Source organism: Pecten maximus, chromosome 15 (genome assembly GCF_902652985.1).
Source record: "Pecten maximus chromosome 15, xPecMax1.1, whole genome shotgun sequence".
Classification (NCBI taxonomy): domain Eukaryota; kingdom Metazoa; phylum Mollusca; class Bivalvia; order Pectinida; family Pectinidae; genus Pecten; species Pecten maximus.
In genome coordinates, this window is record NC_047029.1 from 5,521,844 (window position 1) to 5,544,693 (window position 22,850).

General features: G+C 34.4%; 1 protein-coding gene across 1 annotated transcript in view; it reads left to right on the forward strand.

The window, feature by feature from the left end:
- Positions 1-17,232, forward strand: part of LOC117343944 (galanin receptor type 2-like) — a 130,710-nt gene extending 113,478 nt beyond the window's left edge. Inside the window, exons 5-6 of the mRNA XM_033906513.1 lie at positions 13,147-13,568; positions 13,889-17,232. Coding sequence (XP_033762404.1) covers positions 13,147-13,568; positions 13,889-13,901 — 435 coding nt within the window. The 3' untranslated portion in view covers positions 13,902-17,232. The remainder of the gene's footprint in view (positions 1-13,146; positions 13,569-13,888) is intronic.
- Positions 17,233-22,850: the final 5,618 nt, after the last annotated feature.

Consider the following 22,850-nt stretch of genomic DNA (forward strand, 5'->3'; position numbering starts at 1 on the left):
TGAAGTGGAAAACATCACACCTTATAAGGGTTTATCAAACTGACACAGATACGGCAAGAGTGATCATAAGAGTCGACTAAATTTGGAATCTTATCTTTTCCCCTCTTTCTAAAACAACTTTTTTAACTCCCTAATGTCTCCCATGAGACTGCCTCACATTTAATCTTCAGTTGAGCGATCGCCCCTTTTAAGGAAATCTTTTGAAATTGTCTCCGGGCCTAGACATATCAGAGGCTATTAAAATGCTAGTTTCTACTGCTCTTCTGCCTGTATTTAGTTTTCGAATGAAATTATTCTTTGCTAACATGTAAGACATTATGACTATCCAATATCGAAGGCTAATTTACACGGGGATATTATATATCAATATAAAACAGGTAAATATCCATTCGGATCGTCCTGATATAGCACATGCAACATAACTAGAAGACATTGATTTATCTTTGGAAAAAAATCGAGAGCTTCCATGAAGTCTAGGAAATTATAGATTCTTGCTGTTTTCAATAAAGATTTAAGACTGCTCTATCTATGATATTTCGTGCTGATAAGTTGAATTAAGTACGGTTTGTTAAAAATATGCATCGATGCTTGTCCTTGCAGTGAAGACAATAACCATATGTAAAGTGCGCTTTACCCATATAAAGACGGGGTGCGGCCTTTCCCGGCTCGGCGCCGTTCTATTTAACAAAACAGCATCTATCGATCGTAGCTTTAATTGATGAATGTATTCAGGCACTAAAAATAGTTAAGAAGTACAGGAAAAAAGAAATGTGAAATCGCGAAATCTTTCGTAGAAGCAGAATAATTAGTAACATCTGTGTCCTCGACCAGAAGGAACTGTAAATCAAAATGACTGTTATTATTATATTTTGACTCATCAAAACTAGTAACATGTAATTATGGTCAATTAATGTCGAGCAGAAAGGTATTGAACAGAAGTATAGCAAACGAATGAAATACACAATATATTCGTACACACACTTACATGCTTTTAAAAGATATATGTGGCTATGGTATGTCATAGCATGTGGAACTGACTGACAGCTTTCAGATAATTTATGATTGTGTATATGACAGCAATTTAAGATATAATTTTCAGACATGCTATATTGTAATAAGAATATCTCTTATATATTGCTTTAAGATCAATTATATCCAAAGAGATGTGATTCACTGTTAACGGTTCAATACATGCGATACACAAATCCGAATGATACAGGTTGTTTCACGTAAACCATTCCTGACAATATGATATCAGGCTTGTGATAACGCAACCGTTATATAGCAAGTAACTGAGATTCGATTCCCCGATCGAACATGGTTAGGTGTATAGGGTGACTTGCTTAGCTTCATTGGATACTCCGTTTTGTTTTCAAACAGTAGGGCTCATCGCTCACTTAACTCCAGTAACTAATATAAACTACTGATTAAAATGTTACTACCTGCTAAGGCCATATCTCGCGATATCTGTCAGAGGTGATCTTTTATTACCGATTCTATCATTTAAAAGCGTCCAAGTTGAAATATCCGTTTCGGAAGGAAGTATTTGAAGCTTTGTGTTTTTTTAGTGAGAATTTGTTATCTAATCCGCACCTGTCATTACGACGGATGACACACTTTTTGTGCCCACTTCACCAGGACCCAATTGTTCAAAAAGTGATTAGGCTAATCACAGTTTAACATCAATATTAAAATCCTGATCAAATAATTTCTGGTAAAACATATTTGACCAAATTTGAAAATATAACACCTATCAGTCTCTTCATACCTGCTGATTTTGAAGAAAGATACACATATATGATTTGAAGTAAAGGAGAAATGAGATTTTCCCTAATCAAGTCATTAAGCTAATCATCTTTTGAATAAGTGGGCCCAGATCATTAATCAAACGACAAAATTGTTAGTTTTTTGCTGTTCCAAAAGCCTCTGAAACCAGCGCTACGAGAGTGAAAGAAACATAACATCAATTTATTAAAATGTCAGTAAGTATCGATTTAAACAATTATATATGGTCCGAGGACATGCAATAATATAGATGACGAAATTATAAAAGTCCCTACCATGCATAACTGAGGCTATCAGTTGTAACAGTAGAGGGGAAAATGTAGCGGCTAGACTGGGGTTCGAACCCGGGACCTCCTAACACTAGCCGGATCATCTACCACGAGCTACATTGTACCTGGTCACCGATGATCGACCCAGTCCAGTCCCTTTACACAGTTATGTAAACGAAAACAATTAACGTATGTAATCAATTCTAACAGCTGCATGATTAAAATTCATTTCATACTAAGATCTAAGAAATTTACCCACAATCCAATGCCAACCTTATCGCTTATATCAGCTGAATAAAAATAAGTCAATGTCATTTTTTATCTTGTATTCTTTGATTGATTATGTTATGTTGGAGTTTATGTTTACACTTATTTGGTGTTAAGTCGTTTCCCGACTTTCTTGTCATCATTCCTTATGACTTGTCTCTGTATTGATATATATGATACCATTATGTTGTTACCTCCTTGACTCACGTCCTTATATGACTGACTGTTGGTGTCACCTTGTCACACATCCTTATATGACTGGCTGTTGGTGTCACCTTGTCACACATCCTTATATGACTGGCTGTTGGTGTCTCCACTGAACCCGTCCTCATATGACTGGCTGTTGGTACCTCCTTGTCACACGTCCTTATATGACTGACTGTTGGTGTCACCTTGTCACACATCCTTATATGACTGGCTGTTGGTGTCACCTTGTCACACATCCTTATATGACTGGCTGTTGGTGTCTCCACTGAACCCGTCCTCATATGACTGGCTGTTGGTACCTCCTTGTCACACGTCCTTATATGACTGGCTGTTGGTACCTCTTTGTCACCCGTCCTTATATGACTCTGGCTGTTGGTGTCTCCACTGAACCCGTCCTTATATGACTCTGGCTGTTGGTGTCTCCACTGAACCCGTCCTCATATGACTGGCTGTTGGTACCTCCTTGTCACACGTCCTTATATGACTGGCTGTTGGTACCTCTTTGTCACCCGTCCTTATATGACTCTGGCTGTTGGTGTCTCCACTGAACCCGTCCTTATATGACTCTGGCTGTTGGTGTCTCCACTGAACCCGTCCTCATATGACTGGCTGTTGGTACCTCCTTGTCACACGTTCTTATATGACTGGCTGTTGGTACCTCTTTGTCACCCGTCCTTATATGACTCTGGCTGTTGGTGTCTCCACTGAACCCGTCCTTATATGACTCTTGCTGTTGGTGTCTCCACTGAACCCGTCCTCATATGACTGGCTGTTTTTTTTTATATATATTAATTTTATATTTATACATTCCAATTGCCACCATAGGAGAAAATTTATATAGGCTTGGCCTGTTATTTTATCCTTTTGACAAATAACATCAAATGTCAATAAAATTTGTTGAAATGAAATATGACTGGCTGTTGGTACCTCCTTGTCACACGTTCTTATATGACTGGCTGTTGGTACCTCTTTGTCACCCGTCCTTATATGACTCTGGCTGTTGGTGTCTCCGCTGTACCCGTCCTCATATGACTGGCCGTTGGTACCTCCTTGTCACCCGTCCTTATATGACTGACTGTTGGTACCTCCTTGTCACCCGCATTATATGACTCTGACTGTTGCGAGAACGTTAAACACCTAAGAGACAGGAGCTATTGATAGTGGTTAATGTATCTAGCATTTCTCACTTATTTAGTGTTCTTTCATTTCTGATGTTCGTGGCTTCCATTCTTTGTTCTTAATCATTGTTTTAAGTGTATGGACTGTAAGCAGTATTGTTCGAATACACATTTTATCTATACATAGCTCCACACAGGATGCTTACGACTATTAGGAGGCAATCACGACGGAACACTATCGGTAAATGTGTAGGAGTGAATATAGCTCGAGCTTCGTGCATTAGAGAAATTCATGAACAACAGTCGTCTCATGAAACTGAAATTGCTTCTTTAGCACATTACGTGACCTCTAGAACTAAAGTTATTTTTATAGATGAAAACCGATTGTATTTAACACCAGTCACGCCTTTGTGTCTATAGGGATACTGGGTTAGACAGTAATATCTGTCTCGAATAGTGATGTCCTTCTCAAAATTTCATGTTACAATCATATTTCGGGGAATAAATTATCTCGGAAACAACATAAAGTGTCTTCATTTCGATACAAATATCAGGTACAAATAAGCTTATATTATCTCGTGTAGCGACATTTTGAGATATTTTGACACCTAAGTTTATTGTGATCTTAAACCTATCTATATCAGTATTACATTATCTGAAATGTCTTTTCGAAATTGTTAACATGAAACAATTAATAACTAACTGAAAACTGTAAAGGTCATTAGTGCCCCAAAAAATGGGGATAAAACGAAACAACATCAAACAAACGAAAAATGTAAAACAAAAAACAAAAACAAAAAAAAACCAAACAAACAAAAACTTAAATCCTGTCGTAAACACCGACAGCTTTTAGATAGTTAAAATTGTGTATATGATAACGGTTTTGAAAAGAATGTTTAAACTTGTTTTGATGGTTAAAACAATTCTGTTGTCGGTTGGTTATCAACTGCCGATATATATTTAAGTGATTTACTTTATTTGATTGATTGACATGTCAGATAAAAATCGAAATCGACTATGTGCAGTTTGACCGATCTTCAACTTCTTACGTAAGATAGTTACGACTGCAGACGACACCAGTATTGTAAATGATGTTTAGTGTATATGCAAATCCACAAATCCGAAAACACGTTATGGAATAGAATGGACAGGTTCTAGTAAATGCGGCATTTTGGCGTGTCTAGACTTCTATTATATATTGAAATTCAGAAAATTGCCATTTTTGCAAGTTACCCATGCTACTGTGATGCTTCACCGCTGTGACGCAGAGATGTATGAATCGGAAAATGTATAAAGTTGTTTTTTTTTTAATTAAAACTGACATACATCATATGAAACATTAGCTCAACGAGAACGATTTCGATAGTGTCAAAGACTGGCTTACTTAAGTTCTACATGATGTCCAGATTTGACAATAGAATGACATAGAGACAAGTCCCTTAGCCATGTACATATCAATATCGCCCGGTTTGAGCGACAGCCTTCTCCCAATACAGCAGCAGTCGACATTTACCACTTCCCATCAAGGGAATACTTACAAAGTACAGTTTAGGTCCACTACTCTGTTGGAAACCAGGGATCTCTCACGCCAATGGAATGGAGTGGGTAATTTAATAGATGTATATCAGGACGTTCATCGGCCAGAATACTAATACATACAAATCATATCAACAGCTAATCTCCCAGGAATTACTGTGTTAATCTAGGAGAGCCAGGTCACGTTGTGTCTGCCTAGACAACACTGGACTTCCGTTGTTGATTCTTCATCCATAGCAAACAACATTTATGCCATTTACACGATATGTTCTTAATACATTGCAAATTGTGCATTTCAAATTATTTAAGTAATATGATTAGACAAAAGGGATTGATGGAAACACCTTCACTTTCATCATAAAAAATCTTATGAAAATATGCTCTGTGAATATATGGATATGTAGTCCATTCGAAATATAAGGTATAGGTTACAAGAGACAGCGCGTAATGCAATTTCCTTCCGATAGGTTTTATTAATTCATTGATAACGATACTTAAATTTGTTTTGTTTTTTTAAATCGTAATAAACATTCGTAATAAATATTCTTGCTTTATAATAGTTTAATCGGTTTAGCATTCAAGTCTGTCAAAATTTAAATGCTTAAACTTGGAGATGTTCTCAAAAGAGTGCTTAAATAGTACTTATTAAACAACAAGAATGAACGATAGCTGACTATGTAATCATTTCTCTGCGTTTTAAATACGTGAATGACACTGACGACGATTAGAACTAATTGATGATCATAGTGTTGCGATGCTGATGGCCTGTCGACCCGAGACATGAAGTGCGTAGTCCACACCGCGAATTGATTATCATTGTTTCTCGTGTGACACGGCTCACGACTGATTAACCACTGTGAGACAAGGGTCATTGTCCAAGTTTACCACAGAGGATATTGCTGCATAGAAACATTTTTTTTTATTTATCGGATTTCTAAAAAAAAAATACGCTTGACCTCTGTCTGTACGTGACCGAGCGTTATTTCTAGATGTTCCTTCCTCAGAGGGATAAGCGAATCGGGAAATTAGAAGCGTCGCGTCGACATGATGTATCATGTGTGTAGAGTTAAACGTTGGGAGGAAGTTGATGGATATGGCGCCATATTTGTCTTCTCCTGTTGCACATCATTACGTATAGTGGGCATCGCCATGGGTATGATTTATAGTTATTACAAAAGAAAACCAGAAACAATAGTTTATAATGCAAATTTTGTTTTTGATAAGGAGCTTTCCCTCCTAAAGTATCATTCCCGGGCTCCTTAAGTTTGTGTTCAGTTTTTAGCAGTCATATATCTGACGAGTATGCAACCTGCAACAAATTCAAAATCTTGAAAATATTTAAAACGGCAAGTTGATGGCTCTTGCAATTGTCAGTGCATTGGTTTATACAGGTGGAACTTCAAACCGGATGTGACCAACATGAATGGTAGCATGGTAATAAGAATCGATTTTCCAAAATGGCGATGTTTGCCAACATCAGTTGTTTCCGAGTGAATTTGATGTCTGTCTTGCAGTTAACAAATTATGCAATCATCTTTCTCTTGAAATTGTAGATAAAAGCATATTTCTGAATAAAAGGCATCCCACTGGAACAAGAATCAGACACTAAGATTTTTTTCTTCTTACGCACATATCTTTTAATGACAGTCGGTAGACTTTTCTCCGGGTGAATCGGCCTATAAATTCCTTTCATCGACGATAAGTTTTGTGTATTTTTTTCTGTAATTTTTTTTTTAATTGTGGACTAAGAGTCGAATATGTAAATTGTTCAGGTATTGTGTGAACGTTTTCAATACATTCAAAAATACATTTTTAGATAAACATTGTTTATTTTATGCAATATCTATGACATCGACATTTTTAAAGGATTAATCGACGTTCCTAATAACCCGTTAAAAGTTTTGATCTGATGTGCCAACCCATCTTATAATATATTAATCTAAAATAACCAAGTTGAAATAATAAACTGTTGTAGAGTATATAGTTAGGAAGACCAGAGATGTGTGATTTATGATTGAAAACCTTGGGAACATAAAATAACAGTTATTTATAATTTTTGTTCTACAGTAAAACACGTTTAGCACGAACACGCTTATAGCGATTTTACGGATATTGCGAACTGTTCCCGATTCCCCAGCTATTCTCCCTCTTACTTCTATGTAATTTTGTAATTATATTGCGAATTTCACATAGCGAAATATTGTCTATAACGAACCAATTTAGCGGTCCCGTCGGCTGAAATTCCGTGTTATTTTAACACTATAGTACAAAGGTGTCATCCTATTTCTCCCAAAACTGAAAAGTATATATCCTGTTTCTCCCAAAAACTTATGTAAACAATATAGGGAGAGTGTTGTTTTAACAGTTAGGTTAACTTCTACCTGTACAGGTAAATCAACGTCCGTGTTACCTGTACAGGTGCATTAAGGTGTCTCTTACTGAATGTATCAGTTGACAAATAAATAAATTGATAGATTTATCCATATATTCACAGATAGTTTGAATTTTAAAATAAAACGTGTAATTGTATTAACAATTTATGTATATAATTTATAATAGATGTATAGAAGTGATTTAATTGACTTCTTTTTAATAAGATGATAAATTAATTAAAGTTATTGATATCTTAACTTTTTATTTTATATATATCTTAACATTTTTTTTATATAATTGACTTATTTTTATATTCAATTCAATTCAATTCTTTTATTACTTTCGGCCGTACGGCCTATCAGTCACAAAAACATTGTACATGAAATACAAATTACAGCATGGCGTATACAACAGGAAATAACATATAGAGAATGAGACATCATAACTTCAATGATTGGTTTAGTAATTATTTCTTAATTTAGTAGCTTAATGTATATATTTTCCTAGAGAACACAGTTCCTTAACATTTCGTACTCTGAATAGCTGGATTAATTTAAAAACAGATGGGTTATTCCAGTAATAACGCCTGATGTACCTTTTCCTTAAATTTCTATAACTATTACATTCAAGAATAAAATGATATTCATCTTCAATTTGTTGTCTATTATTACACATATTGCAAAATCGTCTTAATCTTGGAGTATTGTTATATCTACCAGCTTCAATGGCTAAACAATGTGCAGATAGACGTGTCTTAGTAAGACAAATTCTATATCTTTTAGGAATATATTTGGTAAGATAAAAATGTAATGTTACATTGTCCACAAGATGTTTATAAATATGACATTTTGAGGATGACTCTAATAAATGGTGTAGGTGTTGCTGAGCTTGTTCAAAAATTCTCTGCTTAATAACTGGCAAAATATTGTCGATATAACTTGCATACATTTGCTGGTTTCCCCACACATGACCAAAACCAAGGAAACAATTTTTTGTATTACAATTTCTTAAAAATCCATATGCACGATTTAAAATACAATTTCGTGTAGTTGTTAACTTAAACCAGTACTTAATTATCCTTAGTTTCCAGTAATATTGTAGTGGAAAACGACCTAGTTCACAATACACCATCGCATTTGAGGTTGATTTTTTTAGATTAAGTATTCTTTTGCAAAAATATGTGTGGACCTTTTCAACGCCAATTGCCTTTGACGATCCCCATATCTCGCAACTATAGCTTAAAATACTTCCAACATATCAATCGAAAAGATGAAGCATAGTTTCAATATTTAATTGCATGTGATTACATTTTGTAAAAAGTGCAAACATTGCTTTCCGACCCTGATTTGAAAGCTGTATTTGAATACTGTTGAATTTATTATTAAATTTCAGATTCACTCCTAAATACACATAGTATGTTAATAATGCATCCTCCTTGCTTCATCTTCTGTAATACAGTACAGATAGTATACAGAAAGAGTAAACTAATGGTTTATTTATGATATAAATAGTGCTCATTTGTAATGTATGTATCAATGTGTAAATGTGGTGCTTATTATATTGTATTTTGAAGATAATATATAGTGCTTATTAGTTATCCACTGTACAAGTAAATCATATCATCAGTAAAAAGTACATATATGTGTGTAATATAAATGCATTATTTTTAACTTTTTAAAGTTTTTTGTAGTTATTTACCTGGATTTTGCAATTAATGAATGTGAGCGATAATTACCTTCTGTGTTTACTTAATAATTAGACCCCTGTGTAAACAAATCCTGTTTCTCCCAAAAAAAATTTACCTAGATTTTCAGTTTTGGGTGAAACAGGATTAAACCAGTACAAACCCATCTTCCGAAGTAGGTAAGTCATGCCCTGGTGATCACGACCGCGTCATAGACAGGCACCCGAGGGCATGTTTCAGGGTACATATGTATGTATTTGTACAGCTATTGAATCGGTGAGTTATGTTTTCGATGACCTCTGAATAAAGTGAGTTGTTTTGTCGATGTTATGTTAAGTTGTTAATCCATTCTTAGATGTCTTAGTGTGTACACAGTACATGTATGTTTGGCAATGGCTTTATCATAAAGCGACTTAGAGCTAATGAAAACGAGACTTCCGGGGTAAAGGCCACCGCAACGGAAATGACTGATGCAGATGCTGTAAAAGACGTTATGAACGTTTTGGACAGTGAAGACAAGGAGAAAATAGAGTCAGAGGAGGAACATTCCGTATTCAGTGGTGCTACGGCGAGTGATTATTTACATGAGACAGGCCGTTTTCTCGAGTCCAAAAGTGATACGTCAGATGCTTTTAGTACTTTGTACACACTTGCCTCACACGAAAGTTTCGGCAGAAAGTTATAACTGACTTAAAATAATTGCATCGCTTTTAATTTGTACTTACTTGTAATTTTATTTTAATATCTTCATACAGCGAAGTTTTTAGGAAAAAACAATAAAATGTTTATATATCTTGTGGATATGAACAGCAGTTAATATTGATTTGTGCTCTATACGGTTTAATGTTTTAATATTTTGTGTAACTGAACAGTAGTTATTATAATTTGTGTTCTGTATGGTTTTAGTTTAGTTTCTGTAGGCGTAAAAGATACGGTAATCCCGGTGTCAGTATGATGTGACCTGGCGGGTTGTCATGTTATCGTGTATGACGGGTCATTTCAGTGTGATGATAATTTCAACCGCCAGTGGTCCCATCATTCGTAGACAATCTCTTATGACTTTAGTTGCTGCGTGGGCGTAAACACCCAAACAAACAATACATATTGTGCAAGAACAAACATTCATGAAGATGATCGATTGCTTGGAATTTGAGCGCCAAAATCTACTAGTGGCATCGGGCTGTTGTTATTTAACGTTCCATCAAAGCCATGGGTAGTGACTACTGGAATGGTGCATGCTATTTTACCTGTGCAACTAAGGTTTTTTTGTAACACTTTGTCTTCCGTTTAGGGGCAAAATTCTAATTATTAAGAAAAAACGTTGACAACATCAACATCATTGAAGCCGTTAGGCTTGATGTTTAGCAAGAAGAATTTAATATATTCGCCTTCCACAAATCATGCAATGAGCCTATAACTTATAGTATAACTTGGTTGTTAAATATACTAGTTTATTAAGTGATTTGTTGTTGTTGTTTTAAATGGTCAAAAAGGGGCATAAACGAAACATGTAAACAGTATATTGCTTTACTGCGTATATAATTTTAAATGACCAATGAGGCTATGGTTACAAGCATCCCGTGGTACAGACCAACAGCTTTCAGATAGTTTAAAGTCTGTGATAGTATCGTACAAAACAGCTTATAGAGATGCATTTATGCGTTTGTAGCAAGGACTGGTTTGTCAATTTTCTATTTTCTGTAAGAATATTCCCTATATAATGTTAATATTACAAAAATCTTTTAACAGCACTTCATCAATAAAACCGAAATTGCTATCAGCCCGAAGTTCGCGGTTAGTAGTTTTTTATATCATCACCTGTATACATTTATATTTCCGTAGCTATTTTATATATTCTTTACATTCATTGGTCCGTTGCTCTGCTTCTGCTTCTACAATAAACTTATCGGAGCAGAGGTAAAGACACGAAAATATTGTAAACACTAATGAAGTACTGGATATTTAAATACTATAGATATCTACATTTAATACAATTATAACTTAAAACTCAAGTTTAATTTTGAATAAAATGAGTTTTTTGTAACTCTTTTATTTGACTAGACTATTCAGCTTTCAGGTCTGAGCCTTGGATGAATAACATATACAAAGAGAATCATGAGTTCTGGTAAATATAGGATAGACACCCTATATTTGTACTTAATAGGAGAATATACCACATGCTGCAATGTTGTGATATGTTCTATAATTATTATATTTGTTGTGTTTTAGCTAAAATATGAAAAATACATTGTTTCAGTGGGGTTTCTTTCAAGGTATATCTCCTTTAATCCTGTATTTCTGCAAAGAAATTAAGTTAACTTTGACTTCTGACATCTATTCCATTGTTCCAGTGTTAAGTCGCGTTGTGTTGACTATAGTTAAGTATGCTGGTGTGTGTTCTTCCCTTGCAAATCCTATATAGGTTGCAGGTTCCATTGATTAATAGCATTGTTCCAAACGAAATGTCAAAGAGTAAACCAAAATGTGCCGAGCGATACACCAAAGCGGACATTTACATATAGACGCAGATTTTTGTAATCTATCATATCACTATGGCAATAGTTTAGTTTGAATATCGTTTCCTTCCTGATGATGACATATGTATGTGGGACAATGCATTAGACACGAGGGCATATCAAGGACGCTGCCGGACTTAACAAAATCCATATATCGAACAGATCTCATGTTTGTTTCTTCTTTTGTTTGCTATTTCGAAGACATTTATCAACATGAGAATCTAGCCTCCAAAACAGACAACAAAACCATCAACCTCCAAGATCAAGCGAGACAGGGGCCGCGGTGGCCGAGTGGTTAAGGTGTCCCGACACTTTAACGCTAGCCCTCCACCTCTGGGTTGCGAGTTCGAAACCTACGTGGGGCAGTTACTGACCGTAGGCCGGTGGTTTTTCTCCGGATACTCCGGCTTTCCTCCACCTCCAAACCTAGCACGTCCTTAAATGACCCTGGCTGTTAATAGGACGTTAAGCAAAACAAAACAAACAATTATCAACACAACAATATGAGTACCGCGGAACAATCTACGTCCGTCGAGTGCCATATAGTTTAACAAACTATCTTGTATTGGAATCACTAGTTCGTTGGCATGTTATATTCCTCACCTTTCACTACAAAGTAAGAATTTAATTTTATAACAATTTGATGAATACAAGTAACCAGGAGTTAGTCCCTATTTCATTAAACACAGCTTGATATCATTTCAAAGAGATTGTTTGAAAAATATAGGAATCCCCGGAAAAGATTAAAGAATTAAAAAAAAAGGCATTAACGTTTGCAGAAATAGTCAAATCAATACACCATGATTATAAAGCCTTCAAAGTTTAAACGTAATCGGTCAAACATTGTCAATCTTCAGACAATATCAATACGAAAATATATAAAAGATAATAATCTTTGCAAAAAAATACATATCAAATTAAAATATCGTTCAGGGAAACAACAACATATCATGATCACAAACCCGTGAAGTTTTTAAGAAATCAGTCAAAATATGAATATCTCGGGACAAAACAACATATGCCAACATTAGATAACTTTGATAAATATAGCCGAATCAAAATTGCTTTCGGTAAAAAAAAAACTACATATTATGATTATAATAGATGTCGAATTTCAAAGTGATCGGTCGGAAAATTTAGTAGATCTATATCGTGCAACACTAAATTAATATTGATAATTCCGGAAAATTCGATGATTTATTTTGAAACAGGATTTCTTATCTAAATATAAGTTTACTTACTACCCATTGATCGTTTTTTTTATTGACTACAGACGTTAGATCCATATGTAGACTACAAGTTTCCATACGCCGCAACCATCTTTCGCTAGTTAGAAATGTGTGCCATGATTATAATTATTATTCATTTTCTTGTGTTTTACTGTGTTTCAGCATGAGTGTAATGGAGCTCCTTTGTCACTGAAAAGCAAAGCACAGCAAAACCGGAAGCGACGAGTAACGAGAATGGTTGCGGTGGTTGTTCTACTCTTCGCAGCCTGCTGGCTACCAATACATATCATAACGCTGTGGATGGCGTTTGATCCAAACTTTCCCTTAATAGACCCCCTCCTTATTTTTAAAATATTTTCCCATACATTATCATATGCCAATTCCTGTGTCAATCCCTTTGTGTATGCATTTCTAAACGATGGATTCCGAAAGGCATTTCAGAAGGGGTTTCCGAGTTTTAGTCGGCGGTGCAGCTGCCTGTGCCGGAACTCAAAAGAAAGCCAAGAGACTAGTATGATAGACAAGGCTGTGGAGGCTAGACCTGGACTTGAGCAGTCAGAACTCCTCACTACAACCCAAACACTGTGAGTCTCAACAGATCATCGGTTACCATGACGATATTGTACATATTTAGTTGTATAATTATATATATTATTATATAGAGTAAGCTTAAAAGTATAATATATTTCTAATACATATTGCACACCATATGTAGTAATAGTATTGATATGGAGACTTGGATTTACTAATCATTAGTTAGCTTATTAAAGGAATGTTGCATGTGAAATGTCAACTCGAATTAACTTTTATCAAACTTGTATGTTCTACTAACACATGTACGGCATTGATTTTCTATATACGTAGGTATGAATCGTTGAACCATTGTATTTGTCTTCATTTACAGTAAGCGTACGTGAAGGGCGGAATGTTGTCATAGAGGCAACTTTTACTGTGAGTAGCCAACAGGTATGGGTATATTTGGACTTATGATTCATTACTTCACCTGTCATATTACAACAGATGACAATAGGGTGTATACTGGCCTATCAACTTCATATTTGTTCAGTATGATATCAAGCTTGGCACAGGACAGAATTGACTGACACTGCTGCTATCGTCAACATGTGGTTTATGTTCCAGTTACTCCCGGCCATCACCATGACCTTGAAATTCAGATTATAATTATACAATTACGATTGCCATCATTATACAATAGCTTTAGAATTATAACTCACTCACTTAATATATCTAATTACCAAATTACATAAAAGTCACTATTTTACACAATATATATCTTCAATAAGACCCCCGCCGTTACTCAATATATATAAAATTTTAATCTATCATTACACAATATCTAGATTACCATCATACGCAATATCACTTCATCAATGTATACCGCAACCGTCAAACAATACAAGTATTGATTAACTTATAGTCCACCAATCGCAAAATATAGTATATAGATTCAATTTAAACGTCAACACTGCACAATTTATCAATTTAATTGCAAATTGATATTCACAGGAACATATTATGAATGAACGAGCACACAATAACAAATATTATAATTATACTTGAGGAAAAGTTGATAAAATATTCAGCTATTGTATTTTAAATAATTAGACATAAAGAATGACCGGGATCCACTGAAATATAGCCATTGTCATTGGTATATATAACTGGCTGAGCATTTTAATATAATGTCGTGCGCAAAATGTGATGTCGTGCCTGAACAACGTGTTAGTGATGGCCTGTTGTGTAATCGTGAAATGATACATTCCGCATCTGCAGATGCGTTGCTTAGCATGTCAAGCATTATTAGTAAGTAACTTGTCATGAAAGTACTCTAAGCACGAGAGGGTGTCGATAAAGTCCAGCAGTTAGATATCACACAATATGTATACACATTATCAGTGTTTGGATAGATAACCTAATTCAATATAATAATTGTGTTGGTATCAGCTTCCCTCTGCTCACTGATACTTCGTTGTTTATTATATATCATCATGACATTATTTATACATTTGTCTTGGAGTTGGGCTACATGTAACAGTAATATGTCTGGAGACTAACGTGCAAGTTTATATATCACCCAAGGATATGCAAACCGCAGGACGGATTGTTTGGGTGAAGGTTCCTAATAGCTGAATTTCTCTGAATATTAATTTCGTATTGACTCATTGTATATATCATAGTTTTCATTATGCATACATTTTACATATAATTTGTTAAGAGCTTGTTAAGAAATGATGACCGTAAATGTTATTACCAAAACATATATAGGCATCTCTCATGGTACGCCTTTGCTAGATATTTCCCCGGGGAGTTCAAAAAAGGTAAAATATTATATAGGATATACTTAAACATTTGAATAACAAATTACGTAGGGGATCTTTGTATGATTAGAATTATAAATAATACAAGCCACAGAATCAATTTGACAATACATATTTTATTACTATTCAAGTGTGTTATAAACTAGTGAATGCTCCCTTAATTCAATGCTCATAGCAGGCTTATACCATTGCTGAAGTTACAATGTGATAACTATTTCGATACATAGTTCCTGGGCTTTCCATTTGTTTCTTAAACTCACTATAGTAAAATGTTGTGTTTGTGCTATGTTCTTTTAGTCTGTTTTGACGATATATACTACGGTATCGTTTTTGAGAAAGGCCACCCGAAAAGAGCTATTTTTGACAATTTGATTATCGTTCCCTGTCTATCTATGTCTATAGAGGATAAGTGGATCTAGGCATGACACTTGTAAAATGATGTTATGCATGCGCTTAATTGTTTTATTGATTCATGTAGAAATGTGTTTTGGCAATCTTAAGTGCCAATAATGCTTTTATTTGTGTTGTTTTAATATACATATGTACATCATTGCTTAAATTTGTTCCGCATCCTTCGATTGCAATACATATGTAATGCAATATGATATTGAGATTATAACATTTGTTCACGTGACTACTATTATGACGTCACCTTCCTAACCTTTTCTGTTCCAAGAACGTACAGACGGATGTTTCAAGAGTATAATTACAAAAAATAACTCTATTACAGTCTATTAAAATATTGATGAAAGTGATGAATATTTTATTAACTTGTCAGGAACAGTAATACGAGTTATACCACGACATTGTTACGATTTTGACAGCATTGCCACATATTTGATATACTTAACAATGAAAGTTCCAATATACGTCACTTTAACAGTTACGGTCAGTCAAGGATGGTCTTTCCTGTGTACCAGATGCATTTGTGTATGCCTGCGTGTTTTAGGAGGCTTCAGCATAATCTTCTTTTCTTCTGGTGATAACGCGAAATTTATGATTACTATAAAGCTACCTCCTTTAACATACTGTCGAAGACATCCACCAGGACACATCATCCGATCGCTTTATACTAACAACAGGTTAAGCCGGTCGGCCCACTCCCAGCGTTCAACAAGACTAGTACAATTTGTAACAACATGTACTTGCCCACAGACTTTAGCAGTTCTTGGTCAGGGGACAACCCACATCATGCTTCCTCACTGGGGCCAACTAAAAGCTAGTTTTGTTACAGGGTCAAGGAAAATGTTAGGTAGACAAAAGTTATTTGGGGGTGGGGGCGGTATTTGGAACTATGAATGGAAATATATTTCGATATAATTCAATATATGAAAGCAAAAACATGATTAACACAGGGATGTTTTGATTGACAACATGCACATGTATATGTCTCTCTTATTTTGAACTTGTTATGTGGTTAGCGAATCAACTTGTCATCTTCATTTATGCTGTTTATCTGCATTGATAATACTTAAAATATGTCATTGAAATATGTGTATTCATTAAACTGGCTTTATTCATGAATTAATAAATAATTTATTGTAAATCAAATCAATTATTCTTGACAAATTCAGTCTTAAATTCGTATTATATTATTCATGTCATGTGAATGTTTCGTGGCCTATTTATTTCACTTCTATATAAATTGTGTTGTGTTGTAGACATCCATCTGCTATGTACATGCATATATAAAACTTTTTGTTCATCACTTATCTAAAATGTTATGTCTGTCTTACCATGTACGTACAAAAAACAACTATACTGCCTATAATATGTGATGTATGCTGCTTTAAATCCATGTCCGAAATATCGTTATGTATATTGTGGCTAGACACCTAGTGTGGTGACGTCGTGTGTTTCACTATAAATAATGGCTTCCTTTAAATTGTAATAAATAGTACTTGCCAAATGTGTCTTGTTATTACTCTTCTGTAACTTCATTACGGCATAATGATACTAAATCCCGCTAATCGACATGTACCTTGCTTCACCTCAATATGGTATTTAACGCTGTGTATTCATACTATCATTATTGTCTCCGTGCAGACAGTTTTGTCCGAAGGCACGAGGTGGTGTAAGGTTCACCGGGTACAAAGGAGTGGTCACCCATGCAAGAGCTGACCACGCTCGACGTTTCTCAACTTCGGTACACAGACACGACTCTAAACCTCACAGCCTCAAAAGCTATCTATTGGACTATGCAGCTGAAATGCCCATATCCATGAACCATCACAGTGGTAAATCCAAGCAAATATCAACCACTTTAGACCGATATTGGTTGTTTCAAATCAAGGATCAAGGCATATGACAACAAATCTAAGTACTTTGTCGCAGACTCACTCATTTCGTCATGATCATCGTGGTGCATTATTAAATAATATTATTAAACATCTATGCAATAAGTCCACCACGGCATCACACAATTTTCAAAAATATTTTATGTAGAACTTCAAACTGTAAATAAACATATATGAATTTTTATATTATAAAACTTCATGAGATGTCTAAAGTATATATTGTTAACCAAGATCCAATATGGAATATGAATAATGATACGAGCATGAACATTTTCGTTCCGATCGCGGAGAGAGATATCGATAGCTAATTCAATTTAATCAATTTTCGCATTTCAGCAGTAACTAATCTATCGCTGTACGGTGTTGCTTTCAGCGAAGGATTTGCGATTTGCTCAAGCTAAGGCACATTAATGACGCGAGTGGAGATGAGGGATAGTTGTTTACGTTTTCACTGTTAAAAACAGCGATCCTGTGACGGTCTTGCATACTATGTAAACTTCATATGTGATATATATGGCTTGGTCGATGCCTCCAGAATATTTCTCTATGTGTTATTTGTCTGTTTTCTGTGTCAATGCCATGAAATAGCGAAAAAAGGGGGGACGGAATTATGAGGGAGAACACCGAGAGCTGGCAACGGTATTTGGTGGGGTTGGGGTATTTGCCGAAACGGACTTAGAATTACCGAAGCCAGAGACGTGATATACACGTCTCTGCCAAAACGGAGCAAAAATGCAGTTAAAATTCGGAAAATTGACCCAAATATATGTTCTTGATTGCACAACTATATCTGATGTAAAATATTAGGGGGTTAATTGAGCGAGAAGTATTAATAATTCGTGTTTCGCGGCCCGATTGCCGTTTGAGTTGAATATTAATTTAATAGTTCTATATTTTAATGGGAAAAACATATAATTACTCATTATGCCAATTCTACATGGACTTGTATAACACAAATCATAATCAAAAATAATAAATGATTTAATTAAATATTATTCATGGTTATACATATAACACAATATGCAAGAAAAAGTGAGTGCAGGACATAGTAAAATGTGATGATTTCAATTTGTATGTGGTCTTTTATATAATAATAATACAAATGTGACACCATTGCCTGTTTGTATTATTACTTTATCTTGAGGATAAGTAAGATTATGAACTATATATGATTGACTACTTCGATTCAATTTCTGTATGAAATATTTGTTTACGTTTCCTTGCTGTTTTAGCTTATTTATATATATTTACTGGACAACAAAGACATTCGACATATTTCAACCATATATATTACTCGATCCTATTCTTTTAGTCACCTAATACATTCACAGATATGGAAGTAATTTCTACCATATTTGAATATCACTTTCTCACACCTGGGGAGATGATTGACATGCCTGTGTATTTCTAACTGGCCAGTGTATTGAACGAGTTCCTGAGGCTATACCTGAACTGTCCAGGTAATAAAATGTAGAGGACGGGATATCTCTGTAGGTTTAAAGAAACAGTATAATTTATCATTTTGCATCGGATAAGAAAACTTAGCTAGTCACACTTCTTTTGCATTAAAACATATTTACTTGTGCAATTAATATTAAGTACAAACAAGTAAAATGCAAAAGAAATCAAATCTGAAAATGAAAATATGTTTTTATTTCCTGTTGGTTTGACAGTATTCGCAATAATACATACACGCTTTTACAAATCCTTCTCTCCTAAAGAAGTTTTACATTACATATTCCATAATTACATTACAATCATTGTAAATATTATATAACATATGATAAAAGCAATATTAAGAACAAGCTATTACAGTCGTAGAACATTTTACCAAAATAGCATATCCAATATATTTATTATAAACCATAACTTATGCAATAAGATATATATAAGATTGGTTAATTTGATAACGAAACAAAAAAAATAACGATAGAACGCTTAAATAAAACTATTAAAAGAGGGCAAAATATCACCAAAATATATTATATCGATTCTATGGAGACTTTTAAAAAATTCATGTAGAAGAAAACCACCAGGTTACACAGCTTTAATAATTCCAAATTTACAATGTGAGGATATGATTGCAAATCGCCAGTAACGAGGGATCTCCCTCATACCGCCGTCTCTTCAAGACTGATGAAAACAAAGACAAGTTTCACAGCAACCAACAAGTATATACTTCCAAAAAAAAATGTTATGATATTACTGTTTACAACAACATCTAAATCTGATTATTTTTGAAGTTACAGTATATGCGAGACCGTCACAGGCTCGCTGTTTTTAGAAGCAAAAATGTAAACAACGATCCTTCGTCTCCACTCGCGTTATTAATGTGCCTTAGCTTGAGCAAATCGCGAATCTTTTGCTGAAATCAACACCGCACAACGATAGATTTGTTACTGCTGAACATGCAAAAAGTGGTTCTACTCCTTTCTATTAATACAATAATGTCATTTGGAAACGAGGTTCATGAATAATGTCGCCGCTGTCGAATGATTTTATAGTGCCATCATACTGAACCACAAAATGTGGACATGGTAGCGTGTCACTCCACACATCCGACAAAAGTAACAAACATTAACAAATGTATTATAATAATACTTTGAATTTTTTATATATCACCATATCGCAGCAATATATCCTCTCATTGTGTTTCGCTACGTAGTTATAGGGGCTTTACCAAGCAGACGATATTTCCTGCAACCAGAGCATAAACCCTTTTTTCTGATCATAACCTTTATGATTAGTAATACAAATGTATATATACCGTATAATGATCATATAGGGTTATATCACTTAACTCTGCACACATGTATAAAGACGTTCGCGACATAAAGGAATATAAATAGATATTAAAAGATGTCACAGAAACACTAAAACTGCAGACAAATTAATATTATCTAAACTGATTAAAAAATACGTTGACTACACAATGAACAACCCAAAATGTTTGATTGCACAACATATAATTAAGAAATATAGGTTTCACAATTTATAGTATTTTGAAAATATGTCATTGCATTGTAGCTATCTTTCCCAGGTTTTGGCGGTTTGGGGTTTTTAATATTTAAATTCAGGCTTCTTTGCAACGCACATGATCAGAAGAATAAGCAACATGCACGTCAGCATGATTCTGGTTCCTGTCTCGGGATTACAGAACAGTGTAGCGAGAAGGTCGTCACATGTCATTCTTCACACACTTCGGAAAGAGAGAAACCCTTTTGCCGTGCATTTGAAGAACAAATGGTTGTGAAGTAATACTGATCGATTGTGCAGATTCCAGTCTCAAGACAGTCATAACACACCCGATTTGTTAATATGAATTGATAAAATCAACGTGTCCAGTACTGTTGTATCTTTGATTATTTCTGCGAAAATAATTTCTACGAGAACATTTAAAATTAAAATTGTCGACAAAGTGCATTTCGCTTGTTCATTTCCTCAGGAATTTTAACAGTTTGAACAATTTTGCTCGTTTTGGTGAATGTTGGATTTCCTTAAGGAAATAATTACATACAGACATCTATCAAATTCTCGATAACCGTAGAAAAATACATCCAAAAAAACATGAATCGATTATTTTTTAACTTCTATTTGCTAGTATTTACGATAGTATACTCATTCGTCTGTTTAAGTTTTTTTTATTCATTTGAGGTTGTTTAACCGTTGTGTTGGCTTCATTGTCCTTTTAAACTGTTTTGTAGGTACAGTTAAAAAATGCAGTTATACATATTTTAAATAATAATGTTTCAGACTATAGTATCTCGTGTACACCTGTCAGGACAGAATGTAAACATTTATTATCATTATTATATTCTGAACGGCCAATTAACAATTAACAGGTCATTAGAGCCAAACAATAGTGGGTAAAATGAGATTAAAACGAAATAACATCAAACAAACGAATTATGTTAAATAGATATTTTGGTAAACTTACGTATATTGTAAATATTGCTATGGTTACTTTTCTTGTAGTAGAGATCGACAGCTTTCAGAAATCAAGAAGTGTTAACAGATTTACTTTGAAAGGACTGGAACAATATAAATGCCATTTTGATCAGCTGATAAACTTCTTAAACGTCCCTTAAAATGAGCAAAAGTGAATTGTCTTACGAAGCATACAATGGTATATCGTCCTAAACGGCTATTCTCTCCCCGTAATTACTTTGGATACTTTTGATAAACGAGCTGTTCCCTTTTGATAATTGCTGCATAGGAAATCAAAAACATTATATGCCCTGTCGTATGTTTAACGAAATACGCTTTCTTTGGAAAAAGTGTTCCCATAATAGGAGAACGACGGCATTCTTTGAATTTGGAAATAGATATTGAATTGAATAAAATCAAACGTTTTGTTAGACGAAACGCTTTCATGGCATTCAAGACTGATCACAAACTCTTTGCAGTTCTTCAATATCCACATTTTATCAATACTCCACTTCCAACATGACTCCGGCCCCGACTTAATTTAACAGGGATGGTAGTAAGATGATTTGATGAAGGCTTAGTTGAACAAGGTCTCGAACAAGTAATAAAACGTGCTTACGACATTTAGGATTTAAATTAAAAACAAAAAGAAGATATTTGACACATTTTGGGCCGAACAACGCCAGGCTTGAAGGACGTTCACAGAAATAAACCCATTAAAATAAAACTTGCTTTTTTTAGTGATATCAAACGAAGCTGTTCCAATACTGTAATGCACATTTATAATCAAAGTATCCGATGTAGAAATCAAATGGTCAAATCCGGATTAAATCCCCTCCTCTAAAACAGTTTGCATGTGATTAAAAACGATGATTTAACTTCATTTTGTATTTGAAATTGAAAAGTTTAGTATTCAATCTGAATATCATAATTTCTTATTTAATGAAATGATAATTATTGCAATTTACCTTCAAAATTGGTTACCGTGATACTTATTTCGAGCGATATTAATTCTAAATAAGATATGAATGTCGTTTGCAAATTTCTAATTTCACACAAAAGTATACATAATTGCTCAAAACTATGAGACTAACTTCTGCCTGTGTTAAGCAAGGTTGGAATTCTCATTTTGGTCTAGCTATATAAGTTCTTTTTTGCGTATGTCAAAACTTGTGTACATATTTAACCAAAAATGTTCTGAAATTTTACATTTTTTTAAATTGAAAAATATATGTTTACCTTTCGTTCTGTCAAAATTATACCAGATGGGTTTCCATTATTTAGTTCATTTGTACCATTCAAA